The 16,277-nt window shown below is 45.4% G+C and overlaps 2 protein-coding genes across 5 annotated transcripts in view; one reads left to right on the top strand and one right to left on the bottom strand.

Moving 5' to 3' along the window:
- DDX17 (DEAD-box helicase 17) overlaps positions 1 to 16,277 on the top strand; it is a 35,162-nt gene that overhangs the window by 9,625 nt on the left and 9,260 nt on the right. Inside the window, exons 7-14 of one of the 4 annotated variants that reach the window (XR_014935863.1) lie at positions 24 to 184; positions 283 to 455; positions 751 to 861; positions 1,369 to 1,430; positions 1,788 to 1,847; positions 2,017 to 3,509; positions 6,106 to 6,345; positions 7,010 to 7,838. Coding sequence is in view for 3 of the 4 variants with exons in the window: in XM_015863149.3 (XP_015718635.1) it covers positions 24 to 184; positions 283 to 455; positions 751 to 861; positions 1,369 to 1,430; positions 1,788 to 1,847; positions 6,106 to 6,345; positions 7,010 to 7,533 (1,331 nt within the window). In the remaining variant the exon portion in view is untranslated. Of the gene's footprint in view, positions 1 to 23; positions 185 to 282; positions 456 to 750; positions 862 to 1,368; positions 1,431 to 1,787; positions 1,848 to 2,016; positions 3,638 to 6,105; positions 6,346 to 7,009; positions 10,211 to 16,277 lie in introns of those variants that run through there. The other 3 variants (XM_015863149.3, XM_085519880.1, XM_085519885.1) reach the window with 3 other exon arrangements.
- On the bottom strand, positions 10,211 to 14,821 carry KDELR3 (KDEL endoplasmic reticulum protein retention receptor 3). Its single transcript, XM_015863252.3, has 5 exons — positions 14,450 to 14,821; positions 13,603 to 13,703; positions 13,135 to 13,293; positions 12,565 to 12,817; positions 10,211 to 11,060 (listed from the first exon to the last, which is right to left on the bottom strand). The coding sequence occupies exons 1-5, from the start codon at positions 14,538 to 14,540 to the stop codon at positions 11,020 to 11,022; spliced, it is 645 nt and encodes a 214-aa protein (XP_015718738.1). The 5' UTR covers positions 14,541 to 14,821; the 3' UTR covers positions 10,211 to 11,019.

Raw genomic sequence — 16,277 nt, 5'->3', positions numbered from 1 at the left:
TTTTTCCTCCTTCTGTTTCAAAGGTGTGGAGATCTGCATTGCTACACCAGGTCGCTTGATTGACTTCCTTGAGGCAGGAAAGACCAACCTTCGTCGGTGTACATACCTTGTGCTGGATGAAGCAGATAGGATGTTGGACATGGGCTTCGAACCCCAAATTCGCAAAATTGTTGACCAGATCAGGGTGTGTGAACCTTGTAAAAAAAAAAAAACAAAAAAAACAACCTCCTTCAGCTTCCCATCCAAAGTCCACAACCTTAAACCTTTTTCCTTTTCTCTTAGCCTGACAGGCAGACTCTAATGTGGAGTGCCACCTGGCCCAAAGAAGTGCGCCAGCTCGCTGAGGACTTCCTGCAGGACTACGTTCAGATCAACGTAGGGAACTTGGAGCTGAGCGCCAACCACAATATCCTGCAGATAGTGGATGTGTGCATGGAGAGTGAGAAAGACCATAAGTATGTTGGTTTTTCCTAGTGTTTATGGGTTGTTTAGGCTATATTATAAAATCAGCATTGTCGAATATGAATTCTGAATAGTGGATTTACTCTGAGGTATCGCTTAACCTTTGAATGTTACCAGGCAGAAATAAGTCCTGTATTTATCTAATCTATTGCATATGTTCTAACCGTATTTATCTAATCTATTGCATATGTTCTAACCATAGTACTGTACAAAAGACCTAAATTTTGTGTAAGTGGTGCTGGCTTTATTGATCTGTATATGTGCTCAGTGCTCTTGTGTCTATTTTAGACTGATTCAGCTGATGGAAGAAATCATGGCAGAGAAGGAAAATAAGACCATCATCTTTGTGGAGACAAAGAGGCGATGTGATGATCTCACTCGAAGGATGCGCAGAGATGGGTGATTAACTCCCCTCCCCACCACCCTTTGCTTATAGTGAGAAACAGAAACCGTAATAAAAAGCAGCAAGGTTTAAACATTTGCCGTGCTGTTGTTGGGAACAACCTGTCCATTTAGTTCTTGGCTGAATTTGGTCTTAATTTCCTGGAAGATTCCAGTCCATCAAAGCATTAATGGAAGAGAGAATACTTGTCAACTGTGCAGCTTTCAATATATCAGGGTACTGATGTAATGAACTGGCAGGAACAGCATCAATATAGCAAATGCGATTTGGCTTACATGGCTGCTGTATAGTTAGTGGGTTTAATATGCAAGAAACATTCTAGGTGCGTTTTAATGTGCAAGTGTAGGTTCTGGGTAGGTAAAGGCCAAAGGAAGGAGATGAGGAATAAAAATATTTCTCAAATGTTTTATTTTCTGCCTTCTTTTTGAAATGCCAGTAAAGCTTCCTGTTGCCTTTAATATATGTACTTTCTGTCTATACTAATGTACATCTCTGTTTGGCAGTTGGCCAGCTATGTGTATCCATGGAGACAAGAGTCAGCCAGAAAGAGATTGGGTGCTTAATGGTGAGTCCATCACTGAGGTGGGGGGATAATTTGGGCTGCTGTGTGTAACTTATTGAGACATGATGTTCTTAGGCTTTCTTTTGTCTTTGTACCCAGTAAATACATTTCAGAGGATGTTCCTTGACTCTACTGTTAATTTCAGTGTTTGTATTTGACAAAAATGCAGTGGGAAAATTAGCTTAACCTGGAATGCTAGATTTTGGAGAAGTAGCTGATGTGTTATTTCCTGACTCATTGGGTGTTCTGAAATTGACATATGTATTACCGAGATTCTAGAAAGTGAGCATTTAATGTAAGTCAAGTTCAGATAACTTTATCTTGTTTTGAAAAGTCTTCATAGTGTGCTTTGTTTTACAGAGTTTCGCTCTGGAAAGGCTCCTATCCTCATTGCTACCGACGTTGCATCTCGTGGGCTAGGTTTGTACACATAGACCACTCTTGCCTACTGCTGCATATTTTTCTTCTATGGCCTGAAATATGTTTTCTTGTTTTTTTTTTTAAAAAAAAAAAATCAAAGCGTGATTTTCCCCCACATGTGAAATACGTTTTTTAACATTAATCTTTTTTTTTTCTTTCATATTCAAAGTCTCTTCCTGCTCCTAATGAACAGGCTTTGGTCTGCAGCAAGGCCTAGGCATGACTAATCGATCGCCAAGAGGGAGAAGAGACGTCCAATTATGCAACCCAACCCTTCCACCACACTCACTTCTACCCCAAATCCAGCTTTTGTTGCTGGATTATAGGGATGGATTGCTCTGTTCAGAGCGTGCCAGATAAAGCCCAAGTAGGAAGTTGTGGGAGAGCATTTCAACAGCAAATAGCTAATATTCTCCCTGCATAGTGCACCACAGATTCAAACATACAAACCCTGACATTTACACATCTTTACCCTGCAGATGTGTTTACATCTGAGAAAGCACTGCTTTATAGATTTTTTGATTTTTACATGTAATTTCCCTCCTCTGTGTTCCTTCTAGGCAGGATCACTGAGCTTACATACAGCCATTAACAGTGTTGCCCGATCTTGTAACTGAATCAAAATTGCACCACTTAATTCTGGTAGTATGAAAATAATCTGTCTGGATGCATCAGTTGCACCCCCTTCTTAAATGAGCATTCTTGTACTGTGAAACGCTATGCTAGGCACAGGCCTTATGCATCTGCCTGCTCTAAAAGGGGAGGATGCCTTCTGAAGTGCTGAGTTGAATAACATGCACTGAATATTCCAGCCTCTCTGAGTGGCAGAAGATAACTACTCAGGGTCAGTGTCTTGTTAAAAAAAATAATGGTGACTTTTAGACAAAGTTATTGCTCATTGTTGCATATAACATCAGAAAAGTCTCAGGTTTATTGGAAGTCACCGTTATCTGAACTCTATTTTTCATATGCTGAAAGGGTGGCTGTGCTGTGCATCTTATGGTCACTTTAACACAGGCAGACCATTACTAGATGTGGCAGTCTTTATTCACACAACCTGCACCCCTCCTTCCCCTCCCCACTCAAAAAACGTCCAACACTTCCTCAGAGAGGTGATTATATGGACTTCAGTCTCTGCCCTCTAGGGTCATGTCTGGACCTGTGCAGTTAGAACTTGGGCCTGTTGGGAGAAGGGACAGAGGCCTGAAACTAGTTTGTATGAAAGAGAGCTGCTTTATCAGCAGCATTTTTTAAACAGGCTTGCTATGTGCTGGTAGCTTCTTTGTGCATCTTGCCTAGACATTTAAAACAGCTTCACCCCCTGCCCTCAAAAACACTCACTGAAAACTACTCAATTGGATAACACCTCAGAAAACAGTCTCCCCAGTTCCCATCCTCCACTTCACCTGAGCTGTGGGGGAAAGGTACCAGAGTCTGTTTCTTGTTACTGAACAACATCTCTGCTTGTTTTGGGGCCCTGAGTTTGCTGCTTCTTAAAATAAGTCACTTAACTGGCAAACTTCTGGACGACTTCCTCCAAGATCCTGGAAAGTGAAGGCTTCTACCTAAATAACATAAAACAGGGGCGCGCGCCTTTTGGCTGAGTCACCAGGGCTTTCCCTCTTCTTAATGGAACATTGGTTTCAAAAAAGCTTCTGCCAGGTAAGTTCTGAGTCCCATAATGACTTCTTTGTGATAATTCCCTGGAGTGAGGTCCTCTCTCTGCACTGATCATTTTTAATTTAATTTTTATTTTTTTTTGTTCAGTCTATTAAACTAAAAACAATGAATTTGTTTTGTTTTGTTTTCTTTAACAGAAACTTTTATATCAGCTACAGATCATTCTCAGTGCAGGGGTGGGGGCACATCTACATTGATGGTCAAACCAGCTCTCTGGACTAGCATGTTTGCTAGTTTGTCCCTTCTGATTAATACCATAATCGGAGACTGTCCGTGCCATAGGGTACTCTGATGGCCTGACAAAGGGCACGTTTCCCAAGTAGCTGTCAAAAAATGATGGGCAGTTTCAATTTTAGTTCCTGCCACATGATCTTCTGAAATTGCAGGAAGATTGAGAGTGTGCATGAACACTTGGGAGCATGCTAGACTGGAGAAGCCGAGTCTTGTACTTGCTCGGGTGTTTCTTCAGCCAGCTGCGTGCTCTGCCAGGTTCATTTTCTAGTCTGGACAATAGTCTTACGTTTTCCTCTTCCTGCCTTCCCGTTCTTCCCAGTCCTCCTCAGTCAAGTCAGTGCTGTCTACATCGATAGCTCCGCTTCCCTGTGCTTTCTGCCGGGAAAGCACATCCTTTATCCATGTTAATTCATGTTTCTTTGCTACTGATGGATGTGCAAAATGGGGCTGACTGAGGACCATGTAGACTGCAGCTTGTCAAACTAGTTGTACCCTGGCTGTGAAGATGCAATCTGTCATGTGAACTCCTCTCTGTTTCGCTTTCCCCTTCTTAAAAAAACCTGTTGCATCAAGGACCCTAGCTGGAGACTCGCGCAGCCCCCTGTGAAACCTGCCTTCTCACTCCCTTTTTTTGGTGTGATTCAGGACTTTGGAGCCAGCAAAGACTGAGGAGCCCCCCCTTTGCTGTAATAAGAAACAGACATAAAGTCCCCCTCTTGCCACTACAACCCCCTTCATTTTTATTTTTTCCTACAACCCCTTTGAAATTGATGCAGTCTGGGCAATAGATGCAGTCTGACCCTTTGGATGTTATTTTTCGCATCTTCCTTTTTTTGTTGTTGTTGTTGTTGACAAATGCCCCTAAGAGCCCCCAAATCGGGGACAGAAAGCGTTGGAGGACCTGAAACTTTTACCTGAAGCCAGGTTCTCCGGCGCTTCCCAACCAAATGGGGCTACAGAGAAGCATCTAAGCCAGTTCACAGAGCGAGCGTGTGTGGGGACTTCTCGCTGCCACGGACCCTTGATGCATGCTCCCCGCGCTCCAGTGGTCCCGTGTCAGAGGGCGGAGTTTTCGAAAGGAGGCCGCCAAAAATAAAAGGCAAAGAGACGGGATCGGCTGCAGCGGTTTCCCACAGGAGGAGGGAGTGTGCATCGGTCTGGTAACAAACAGAGAATGTTTCTCTCTTTAAAACAAAAACAAAAAAAAAAACAAAAGAGGAAAGGAAATCACAAAAATCTGTGTTTTATTTTGGATATTTTCAGAATATTCGTCTTAAAATGCAGATTTTTATCTTTTTTTTTTTTCATGAGCTGTTAGGACACTTACTGTAAAACCGTGCATTTTTTTTAATATTCTATACTGGAGCAAATAGGTGCTTTTGGTACTTCAAATGCTTTCACTGAAGTGTTACACTAACATTTTCTTTGTTTCTGTCCCATGAGTTTCTGAAGTCTTGCCAAGAGGTGTGCAGCTCCAATCTCTTACAATCCGTTACCAAGCAGTTTTGATCCCTTCATTTCCCACTTCTGCCTGATGCAGGAAGTTGGGAACTGTAAACGTTAGAATGCAGGATGGCCCTAATTACCAAAGCTTGCCAGAAGTGGACAGAACAGCACAGTGAAATGTTAGTGCAATTACTTCAAGTGATAACTATGCAGCTAAGTTAAGATACTGTAGGTACTATCTGTGCAGTTTTTAATGAGTTGTCTGTATATTAGTGTGGTTGGAGTGCCTTTAACTTGAGGCTAGGGGAAGTAGCTCGCTGTGTTTTTGTTAGGATTGTATAAGTAATATTTGTAAGACTTGCATTTTTGTTTCATGTTAACCAAATGGAAGGTAAGTGATCTCATTACTGTTATTACTTGTTAGACTTCTCCCAACAGAGTAAAAGCTTTACAGTGGCAGTCCTTCCCTTCCTCCACCCCAGTTTGCTGTGTCAGGTGGTGTGGTTTGCACCATCAGAATTGTGCTTTGGAAAAAAAAGAAGTACAGAATTCAGTTAGCTCATTTACCGACATCGATGAATTTAATGCTGAAATACAGAGAAGGCATTCTGGGGAGGATGAATTTGAGCGCAGGGAAAAGTTGCTTGAAAACTACCACTGTTTTTCAGGGCACTGGTCTTTGTTCCCGATGACCTTAAATCTGAGTCTTCTACTCTTTTGGGATGAGTCTGTCTTGTATCTATTCCATGCATTTGCTAACTTTGTGTTGTTTTGTTTTTTTTCTTATTACTGTCACCTGCATTCGTGCTCCCCACCTTCCGTTGGCACGTCCTCTCTTCTTCTCCCCTTTCCTCAACCCCACCCTTTCACTGTGCTTCGCACCCGGGCACTTCTCAAGATGTGGAAGACGTTAAATTTGTGATAAACTACGACTATCCGAACAGCTCTGAAGATTACGTGCACCGTATTGGCCGTACCGCACGTAGTACCAACAAAGGTACTGCGTACACGTTCTTCACACCAGGGAACCTGAAACAAGCCAGGGAGCTTATCAAAGTGTTGGAAGAAGCCAATCAAGCCATCAATCCAAAGCTGATGCAGCTTGTGGACCACAGAGGAGGAGGAGGTGGTGGTGGAGGTAAAAGCATGTGGGGAAGGGGCTGCATAGGGAGTAGGTTCCCATTTTGAGGGAGGGCAGATGTAAAGAGGGTAAGGAAGTAATAAGCAAAAGTCTAAGATAAAACATCAGCAGTGCATTTGTTTTGTGCTTGAGAGCTCTTTGTGTTCTGTAAATTCTAAATTTCTTTTTGACAAGCTAGTAGGCCACTATTATAGCTTAGTCAGATTTTTTTTTTCTTTCTTTCTCCCAGTAATATCCTCAAAGAGTTAATTCTACGTGAATTAATTTCTCGTAGCTCCTAACACAGATGCAGGATGTGTGTGCATGCACAAGTGCGATTAAAATCAGTGAATGGGTTTTCTTACTTTACCTTCACGGGCTGAGACTATTTTTTCCTCCTCTCCCTGAAGGAGTAAAGTTTCACTATATTTCTAAGCTAGTCCTATACTTCTTCTGTTTCCTTTGTCTCTGAGTGCACTCACTAACACTTTCTGAGCTTCATATCTGCACCTTGAACAAAACACAGGGATGTATGCACGCAGCCATACAGGTCAGGCGAAAGGCCTTGCTCCTTGTGGGCAATGCCCTGCTTGTATAAGGGGGAGAAAGGGTGGCAATAATTATCACAGTTGGTTGTTTAAAACTTGTTCACAGTACTAAATCTTAATGTATCCATCGCCAGGAGGTCGTTCTCGTTATCGAACGAGCAGTTCAGTAAACAACCCTAACCTGATGTACCAGGAAGAGTGTGACAGGAGGCTCCGGGGAGTGAAAGAGGGCCGGAGAGACTCAGGTGGCTTCAGAGACCGTGAGCGTGGTGACAGTTATGCCAACGGAGCCAACAAGACCTATGGCAGTGCCTACGGGAGCCCAAATTCTGCTTTTGGGGCAGCACAAAGCCAGTATGGTTACGCTCAAGGGAGCTATGGAGCAGCTGCCTATGGCACGAGTGGCTATGGCACTGCGGAGTACAGTGCTAGTGGCTATGGTGCCAGCACCACAGCTGCCACCGCTGGGAGAACCTCACAGAGCACTACCCAACAGCAGTATGCAGGGATGGTGGGGCGCTCAGGCCAGCAGCCACAGCCGCTCATGTCACAACAGTTTCCTCAGCCCCCTGCCACTAATGTGATGGGCTATATGGGACAGACTGCCACCTACCAGTACCCACCCCCGCCCCCACCCCCCCCACCCTCACGCAAATGAGACCACTCGCCTGCTGGTGACCAGTGTTAGACCTCTTGCATTTAAAGGAACCTTTTCTTTCTCTTCTTTCCCATTGTGATGTCTCTCTCATGCAGGCTAGGCTTAGAATTCACCATTCAAATCTCTTGAGCCCATCAAAAATGGCCCCCAGTAATCCACATTACTGACCCTATCCTTTTTTTCCTTTTTTTTTTTTTTTTTTTAAAGAGATATATATAGTTGACTGGAAAAAATTATTATTTTTTGTCTTGCATGTTGAGGAAATTGGAAATTTTATTTTCTCTAAAATAAATGAGTATAAGGCAGATAGGTCCCAGCTCGATCATCTTGGTGTCTAAGGTTTGTGCAAAAACTTGCTCTGAGGGGAGGAAGTTTCTGTTCTGTAATACGTTAACTTAATTTCAGGTAGTATCCAGAGAGGTGGGAACCTTTGGGGAGCCAAAAAGCAGTTCATTTAACATGATAAATGCAAGGGAGCAATGCTCACTTTTCCTAATCTTAATATATTTTTTTAAAGTAGCTCATTATTGTTGGTTGTAATCTATCATAGGTAACTCTCTACAGGGAAACTCTGCTCGTTTGTCTCAGTGCAGTGGTGTTCTGAGTAACACCGCATGTAAACTGTTGGCATTCTCTGAAGCTGTTAGCAGCAGACCATCTTCTGGTACCTGCAGTAGGGAAGTTGAGATTAAAACCCCTGTGTTGGAGACCAAACTTGTCATGGATGCAATACCTGAAAACTAGGTACAGTCACTGTAGGGTTATTACTGCTATAGCATTTAGCCAAATAAGTCCTTTCTCTTACAGTTGTTAAATTGCAGAGTCATTAACGCCTGAAACCTGGCTACCCTTCAGCTAGTTTCTACTCTCAAGTTCCTACTGTTGGGTTTATGGAGATAAGTCTTATTTGGGAACCCAGAAACTGAACAGAACGAAGGCTGTGAATGGCATATCTCGTTTGTCTTTCCTTGGTGAACAAACTCACTTTTTGCCACAGGAAATGCTCTGAATGCTGCTACACTGAGCAAAATGGGATGGAGTTTTCCACCTTTGTAAGGTTTGAATAGGGTGGGTTGGGGGGAAGGATGAGGGGAGGGAGGGCGGAGGAGGAGATTACCTGGAATCTCCTTTTCATGAGGTAAGGAGTGAGCTGGTTAGTGCATCTTAATTCTGAAGCTTTCTTTCTTTTGTACCTTGCTCTGACTATTGCTTTTCCTGGCTTTTGAGTGCATTTCCCCGTTCCATTGGTCCCTTTGAGCTCAGCTCTTGCAGGTAGGTAGCATTTTAGAAAATGTTAGCAAAGAGTGAAATTTTAGTAAATAATAATAATTAAAAAATGTTTATTTTACAGGCTAAGGTGGGTGTGGGGAGGTTTCCCCTTTAGTAAAGCTTGTTGTTGACTTATTTCTAATATGAGACGGTTCAGAGATGGTAGATGATGAGAGAAGTTATCCGATAAGGTGACAAAATAATGGAATATATCTCCTGGTTTGTGAGGCATAAATTTTGCATTAAGAAAATGCAGATTGTTGGGTTGTTGTTGGTTTGCTTTTTTTTTTTCTGTTTGTTTTTCTTTGTTGGCATTCTTGTGTATGGATGAGCAAGGCGGCCCACCCCTTCTGCAGCAGAGTGGAACTTCTTATAGTCCAGGCAAAAAGCTTTGCTTGTACAGGTGTTTGGTTTTCTTTTATATTCCCAGAGTATTAATTTTGTGGGATGAATGCACATTGGTCTGTGCAGTACACAGGTAGGTTGCTGACACAGAGGGAGAAGGGGGCGATTTTTTTTTTTTTCCCAGAACCTTGCTTCCCTTCAAATTCCATTGCTTGAGCAGGAAATGTCTTTGCTTGTGTTAAGTGAAAGCCAGAAACATTTCATTTAGCCAGGCACTGACTGATCTGTCTTTGGCCTCCCTCACAAGCAAGCATAGAGCTTTTTTATTATTAACTTTAGTTGTTGTTTTTTTTTTTTTTCCTTAATTTGTGACTTTGATGCAGAAATGTGTTTGAGGGGTGTAGCAGTAGGGCATCTTGCTGACTGGCTTTAGAAAGGGTCTCTGGGCCACCAAAGCTGCCTTATAGTTTGCTATCGCTTTCACTTCTTTTTTGGGGGGACTTGTGCACATGTAAAAGTATATATGCCAAGTCTTGCAGTGCTTTATTGTCACTGAGGTCAGCTGATGTCCAGGGTCTGGGTTCAGTTCAGTGTTAACCAGATTGTTGAACGCTTAAACGCACCGTGGCATGTGCTGCCCCTGTCCCACCTGGTGCTCGCTGCTCTGTTCCACATACCAGCTGGAGGGCCCTTGTTGAGAAGCATTAGCCTCTAGTATCGTTTTGCGTTGTTTTCAATCTGTAAAAAGTTCTGTGGGAGTGTCATACGACTTGGGTGTCTCCTCCCCTCCCACTTCCTGAAGCAATTTACTGTTTGGACTTCTCTGAACAAAGGAAGGGTTAGTGGCTTTGTGTGGGATCAGCATCTCGTTTCACACGTTTGCTGGTCTCTGAACACATTCCTGTTGTATTAACGAAGACTTGAATTTGAGAGATTCATAGATCTGTGGTGTTCAGACACAGGATACTAAGAGCTATGTTACTATTCTTAGTTTGTAAATTGTCCTTTTGATACCATCTTGTTTTCTTTTGTAGGTATAAATAAAAACACTGTTGTCAATAAATTGTGAACTTTGTCTTTTTATTATTTTTGGAGCGTAAAAACAACATTTGCCCCTGTTCTTCCCAGTTCTTAAAAGAAGCAAATCCAAGGGGTTGGGAACATGTGTTGGCGACACCCCTGAACTAGAATTGAAATGTCCCCCATCTTGTAGAGCGTGAGGAGCCCTCACTGGAGATGGGTGAGTGGGAAAGGTGCTGGAGTACCTGCCGAATGGGAGATTGTTGCCACGTGAAGGAAACGTGGACCTGAAGAGATTGGGGCTCAACAGGGTTAATTTTTGGGAGAGTGGTAGTTCATGCACTGGTGCTGTAACTGATGAGTTTTGGGTGGTGCCAGGAGCGGGACTCCGTCCTTGTGGGTTCGTTCCAACTTAGGATACTCTGTGAAGGCACATGTGGGCCCGTGACCTTTGTATATTTCATCTTGACACCACACCCTTTTCACTATATGGCATTTGTTGGGGACTGAAGGACAGTGACAGTTTCCCTTTTACTTCTTGAGGTGCCTCAGCATAAGGTTAGAGGTGCGTTACAGAGGTGAGTGCTAGGAAGAACAGGGAGAGAATGCTCTGCATTTCTTAGTATTGGCCAGCACTGCTTACTAGCACCAATTTCAAGTAAGAAGAAACGCAACAAAATGGAGGGAGAGTCTCATCCAGGTGATGAGCATTCCAGCTGTCCCGGCCTCGCTGTCTTCCTGGCACTGGAGTGAAGCTCAGCTGAGCCGTTCTTCAGTCAACCAGGGCCAGGAAGGGAAAGCTGTGGTCAATAGTTTCATCGTTGGAATTTCTGGTGCTGTCTGGAAGAGGCTTCAAACAGGCATCGGAAGGCTGAGCTTCTTTCCTTTTAGGACTGTGGAAAGAGGTGGTAATGAAGGCATGCTAGGAATACAAACTGATCCATTGTTTCTACAGGTATTGTGAATTGATCATTTGGAGAACTAGATAGTTGCTTTGCGAAACCCAAGTTTTGGGGAGCTGAGGGCTTCCTTCATCTTTCAGGTCCCTGGGCTAAACAGAAAGCAGCTCATCTAGTTTTAAAAACAAGATAAAGAGCCCTGGCGTTATATAAAGATCCCTTTGCAGCCTTTGTTCTAGGCTCAGTAGCCTTATTAAGTGGGTTTCTTTTTATAAAGCATCCTTGCTTTCCTTACTGGAATCGCTGCCCTTTTGTCTGCGTTCTCCTGTGATAGAAATGTTTTGAAAAGATGCTTTTTCTTTTTTGCAGGTGTAAGAGAGATGCAACCTGCTATAACATTTCTGGTTGCCATAAATGACTGCCAAGCATTTGCATATCTCCCGCCACCTTCTCTTTCCCTTGATCCAGAACAGTTGGGTAAAAGAAGGGGATAAAAAAGAAAAGGCAATTCTCTTCCTGCTGTGATGTCCCAGGGACAAATGTTTTCTGTTTCTCCCTCCTGTGTCATCTGAGTTCTGCAGCTTTATGCCGAGTGAAGTGAGACCAAAAGCCAGCAGTTGTGAGGGTTGTGTTTTTCTTTTCCCCCCTTCCCCTTTTGTTCCACCTTCCACAACTGTGAAAGGTATGGATTTCTAACAGAGTGTAAGGACGTGGGAATTGAATGAAGCTAAAATGGGAGCTAGGAGGAAAAAAAGGGGGATTGACGTTGGATGCCTTGGTGGTGGTTTTGCAAAGAAATTTTCTAGCGTCAGAGATGTTTCAGGTACAGAAGAAAACCTTAATCTACCAAGACCAGCCCTCAGTTCTGTGCCATCACCGCTCTACCAGCAGGAGCAGAGCGCAGAGCTGCTTAGAGCTGCCCATCAGAGCCCCCAGCACAGGATCTGGTGGAATAGTTGGGGAAGAGGAAAGAAAATGTCAGTAGAGCTGTGTTTCATCGAATTCCTCCCTCAGCAGATGAGCAGTTGAAAACCTACTTCATCCTCAGCACCATAGCGTGTTCTACCAGATTGTACACCCGTTAGCGCTGGTTTGCGGCCATCACTGGCATCTGGTTATGGGAAGCTGTGGAGTTTTGTACGTGCAGATGTCTGCCTTCCTACAGAACGAGTCCTTGGGAATGCTGTGTCTTTTACACCGAAAGGAAAAGCAGGCTTAATATCGTCTCCATATGTCTGCAGGTGCGCTGCCTGCACGTGCCTTTTTCTTTCTCCCCCCCCCTCCCCGAGGTCTTTTGTGATTCATAATCTGTCAAAAAGCATGTGGAAATGTATATACCAAAAAAAAAACCCTACAATGATAACTTATCAGGTTGGGCTTAAAACAGGCTGAGCTCTGGTTTTAATTTCTACACAGATGAAGAGTGAAGGATCAACACCTGGCAAGCTGCAGGGAGGCCAAATGACTGTGTCTGTTGTTTACCAACCCTTTCACCTACCTTTGGTAACGTAGAGATAGAAGAAGTCGCAGTAGAAGATGGTCTGTACCACCCCAGAGACCACAGCGATCTGGTCATAGAACTTCTCGGTGTGATAGCGCCAGACCCAGTTGGCAATATAGAGGGCGCGATAGAGGCCCAGGAAGAAAAGGTAATGCGTTGTGATGGTCTCCGCTTCCCCCGTCTTGCTGATCATGAAGAGCTGAGGGAGGATAGCGACGGACTCCAGGTAGATGGAGAAGGTCCAGAGTATCTGTGAGGTGCAAATGAAGGTGGTGGTGACTGTTGAATGATCATAGAATCACTGTAGAACTGTGTGAGTTGGAAGGGACCCTCAAAGGCCATCTAGTCCAAATCCAATGACATGGAAAGATCCAAAGCTTTATTCTTGACAGTGTGGGAAGTGAGAGAAGATGGTGCTGAGCTGCTCTACAGATTGCACACTCTTCATGGATTGCCAGCCTTGCCTCTCCTGCATGCTTTTAGCATTAAAAACCTGAGCTCTTCAATGTCCTGCAATCTGGGTAGTGCCAGGCTTCCCTCCCTTCTCCTCCCCCATGCTTTCCTTACCTCCAGGGGGGTGAAGCTGTGGTTTTCCAGGAAGGAGAGGCCGGTGACGGGGACCAGGAGGAACTCCAGGCGAAAGGAGTCGTTCTCTCTGTCAAACGTTTTCCTGAATTTCACATAGATCATGTACACGGTGATGTAGGCACAGAGCAAAAAGATGACCTGCGGGAGGGAAGTAGAACTGCAATATGTCTGACCTGCAATCACTCATTGGCTGCATTTCAAGATCATCATGGTGGTGCTAAATGGGGTGAGCTCACTTATTTAATGCAGTGAGTGAGTTCTGTGGTCAGTGCAGGGCTGGTGACACCAAAGGGAGCACCTTTAGCTGCTCTTCTTGTATGTAACCCACTAGCTTTCATGACAGGCAAAGAAGATGGAGTTGCTCCTGTCTCCCTATGGCTGAAAAACTAATGTGGTGAAACCATGGCAAGCGGGGGGGAACGTCTGCTTCCCTGCTGCCCTCCTTACCTTCATCACGGTGTTGTAGATGGAGATGAAGGTTGTGAACAGGTCCAGGTAGCGGGTAGTGAAGACAAGGGCAAAAAGAATCTGGCTTTTCCCCGAGATACCTGTGTGGCAGGGAAAGGAAAGAATGGCAAGGCAGGTGAGAGGAAAAAGCCCTTCAGACTCAGGTTTTGCCCTGTGCTTTTTTATTTTTTTGAGATAACTTGTGATGTGTGTTGCTCCAGAATCCAGGATATCACCATCACAAGGACCTTCCTGCCCATCTCACTGTGGTGAACTGCTGTGGGACTGGCCCACAAATGCTGGTGCTGCTGTCACCACTGGTGGGGTGGCAAATATGGGTGAACATAGCTGAACCCTTCCTCCCACCTACCTGCAAGCCTCCAGCCCTGTGGGAAGCATCTGCTCTGCTTTCCTTGCCCAAACAGGCCCTCTAGCCTGAAGCAGCATTCTCTCTGCATCTTTTCACCAGAGCTCATCAATTTTGGTGCCATTAAACCTTCTCATGCTTGCTTTCCACCTCATCACCCTCCTCCCCTCTGCTTCACTGTCACCCAGACACCTGCCCTGTGGCTGTGTGCTGTGCCACATTGCATCCTTCCAGTGCATCCTTCCTCCTGGTGAGGAAGCCATCTGTCAGGCCTTGGAGTCTTCTACAAACCACAGCAAAACCTGGTGATGGGCTTGGTAAAAACCAAAAATAAACAAACAAAAACCACCAAGGCGTACCAAAAAGGGATGGAAGAAAACTGGAGAAGCTGGGAGGCAGCACAAAGGAGGAAGGAAGAGGAGTCTGATGCCTCTGAAGAGCCCAGGAGTAGGGTCCCCTCCTTGCCCAGAGAGCACTCACCAGCGCAGGACTTGGACCTGTGGATCTTCACCAGCAGGATGATGATGGCCAACAAGTGGGAGACGTCCCCGAGGATGCGGAAGATGTTCATGGCAGCGGTGGGTGAAGGCAGCTGTAAAACCCCGTGGGGAGCTCCGTGCTCAGCCAAGCGTACGCTTTCCTATGGCTGAACTTTCCCTTCTCCTGGAGTCCAGAGTTCTCTATGCCTTCCCAAGGCTCCACGTCCCCTGCCTCAGCACTCAGGACTTCCTCCTTCCCAGAACTGCGTCCCTGTTGCTGCCTTTCCCTGTCGTGCAGGGCCTAAGCAAAGTTGGGTTTTGTCCTCTCAGCAGTCCCGGAGCAGCGCTGGGTGACGTGGCTGCTGGCTGGTCTGGGAGGAGAGAAAGGAGGAGGCGGAGGCGGGAATAACTGCACTATTTTTCCCTTTCCCCTTCTTTTTTTTTACCCCTTCCTCTCTTTTCCCTCACTTGTCTCAAGTTACATGCGGAAGTGTCCTTAAAGGAGAAAAGGAGGAGGGAAAGGGTCATCTGTCCTGTGGGCTGGGATGCCGCTGCAGCATCCTGTGCCATGTTGGCAGCCCCGTGGCTGCATCAAGCAGGGATGTGACATACCGGGCTGCCGTCACTTCATGTCCCAACACACTGGGATCGTGCATTAAGTACAAGGCTGTGCACAAGGAGACTAAGTACTGCCTTCCTTATAGGTTTGGGAGAAGGGATTGCTACAGAGTTTTGCAGTATTCAGAAACATCAGTGGCCAACCTTGGGACAACCCTCCCTCTCCAATGGAATCTCAGGGTGCTGAGGTGAGACGTGGATGCTACATGTTCCCATCTTCACCCCTGGATGTTTCCCTCACACCTCCCTCCCTTGGCTCATCCTTATGGGCTCGCCTAGAGTATCGTCCCTAACGATTAAAGTGTAAAAATATTATTCCCAGTGCTTACTAACAAGTCTATTAGCATCACCAGATTCCTTTTGGAATGCATTTGCATATATTTCCTCCCAGCCCATCATGCTGGCTGTGTGTTTTCCCTCCCAGCCGCTGTAGCACCTGCCGTGCTGGGCTTTTCCAGCCGTATTTGCAGGTTAAGCTGGAAAATACCCATGGATCCCTGTAGAATGGAGACTGCCACCCACTACTCATGGGCGTGCTGAGGCTGGGGTGGGGACAGCCCTTGCCATAGAGTCACAGAATCATTGGAATTGGAAGAGACCTTTAAAGGTCATTTGGTCCATCTCCTCTGCAATGAACAGGGACACCTGCAGGCAGATCAGGGTGCCCAGAGCCCTGTCCAGCCATCCCTGGTCCTCTTTGCTTCTTGTCCCAAATGTGGTGGACCCAATCACCACCATTGGAAGGCCACCAGTCAGACAACTGCAGGTGGCAGAGGTTTATCCTCTTCCTCTTATGCCTTCCCAACACCTAAGGATAGCTGGTGTCCAGTGGCGCTACTGAGAACAGCCAGGCTCCAAGTGGGACTTCAAGACCACTGGGTTGGTGAAGGGCGTGCAGATTCTTAGAGGAGGAGAATCTGGCACACCAAGTGGGAGTGAGCAAAAATAGACATTCCCTCCTCCTTCCCTGTGCCTTGCCCTGGGTGTCTCCCTGTCTCCTGAAATAATGCTGGGCGCTGCCACCACCCCGCACCATGATGCTCTCTCCATGCCTCCCGTTTCCATGGCGACCATAAGGAATGTCACCAGGGTGACAGGGAGGAGAGCAAGCTGGGATTTGGCATTAGAAACAGGAATTTGGGGTTGTTGGGTTTCTTTTTATTCCCCCCCACCCCCTCCACTTCATTTCTATTTTTGTGTTCTTCTCTGCC

The sequence above is a fragment of the Coturnix japonica genome, chromosome 1 (assembly GCF_054131305.1).
Source record: "Coturnix japonica strain WE chromosome 1, WE-NBRP24, whole genome shotgun sequence".
Classification (NCBI taxonomy): Eukaryota; Metazoa; Chordata; class Aves; order Galliformes; family Phasianidae; genus Coturnix; species Coturnix japonica.
The sequence above is the reverse complement of the archived record's forward strand: the minus strand, read 5'-3'. Positions and strand labels throughout refer to the sequence as shown.

Bases quoted from the DNA above. Each gene is read 5' to 3' on its own strand.
- KDELR3 (XM_015863252.3), bottom strand. From the start codon at position 14,540: ATGAACATCTTCCGCATCCTCGGGGACGTCTCCCACTTGTTGGCCATC. The intron at 13,294-13,602 runs GTAAGGAGGGCA...TCCCTCCCGCAG, and splicing joins TCTACAACACCGTGATGAAG to GTCATCTTTTTGCTCTGTGC. The intron at 11,061-12,564 runs GTAGGTGAAAGG...CTCTTTCCACAG, and splicing joins CTATCTCTACGTTACCAAAG to TCCTAAAAGGAAAGAAGCTC.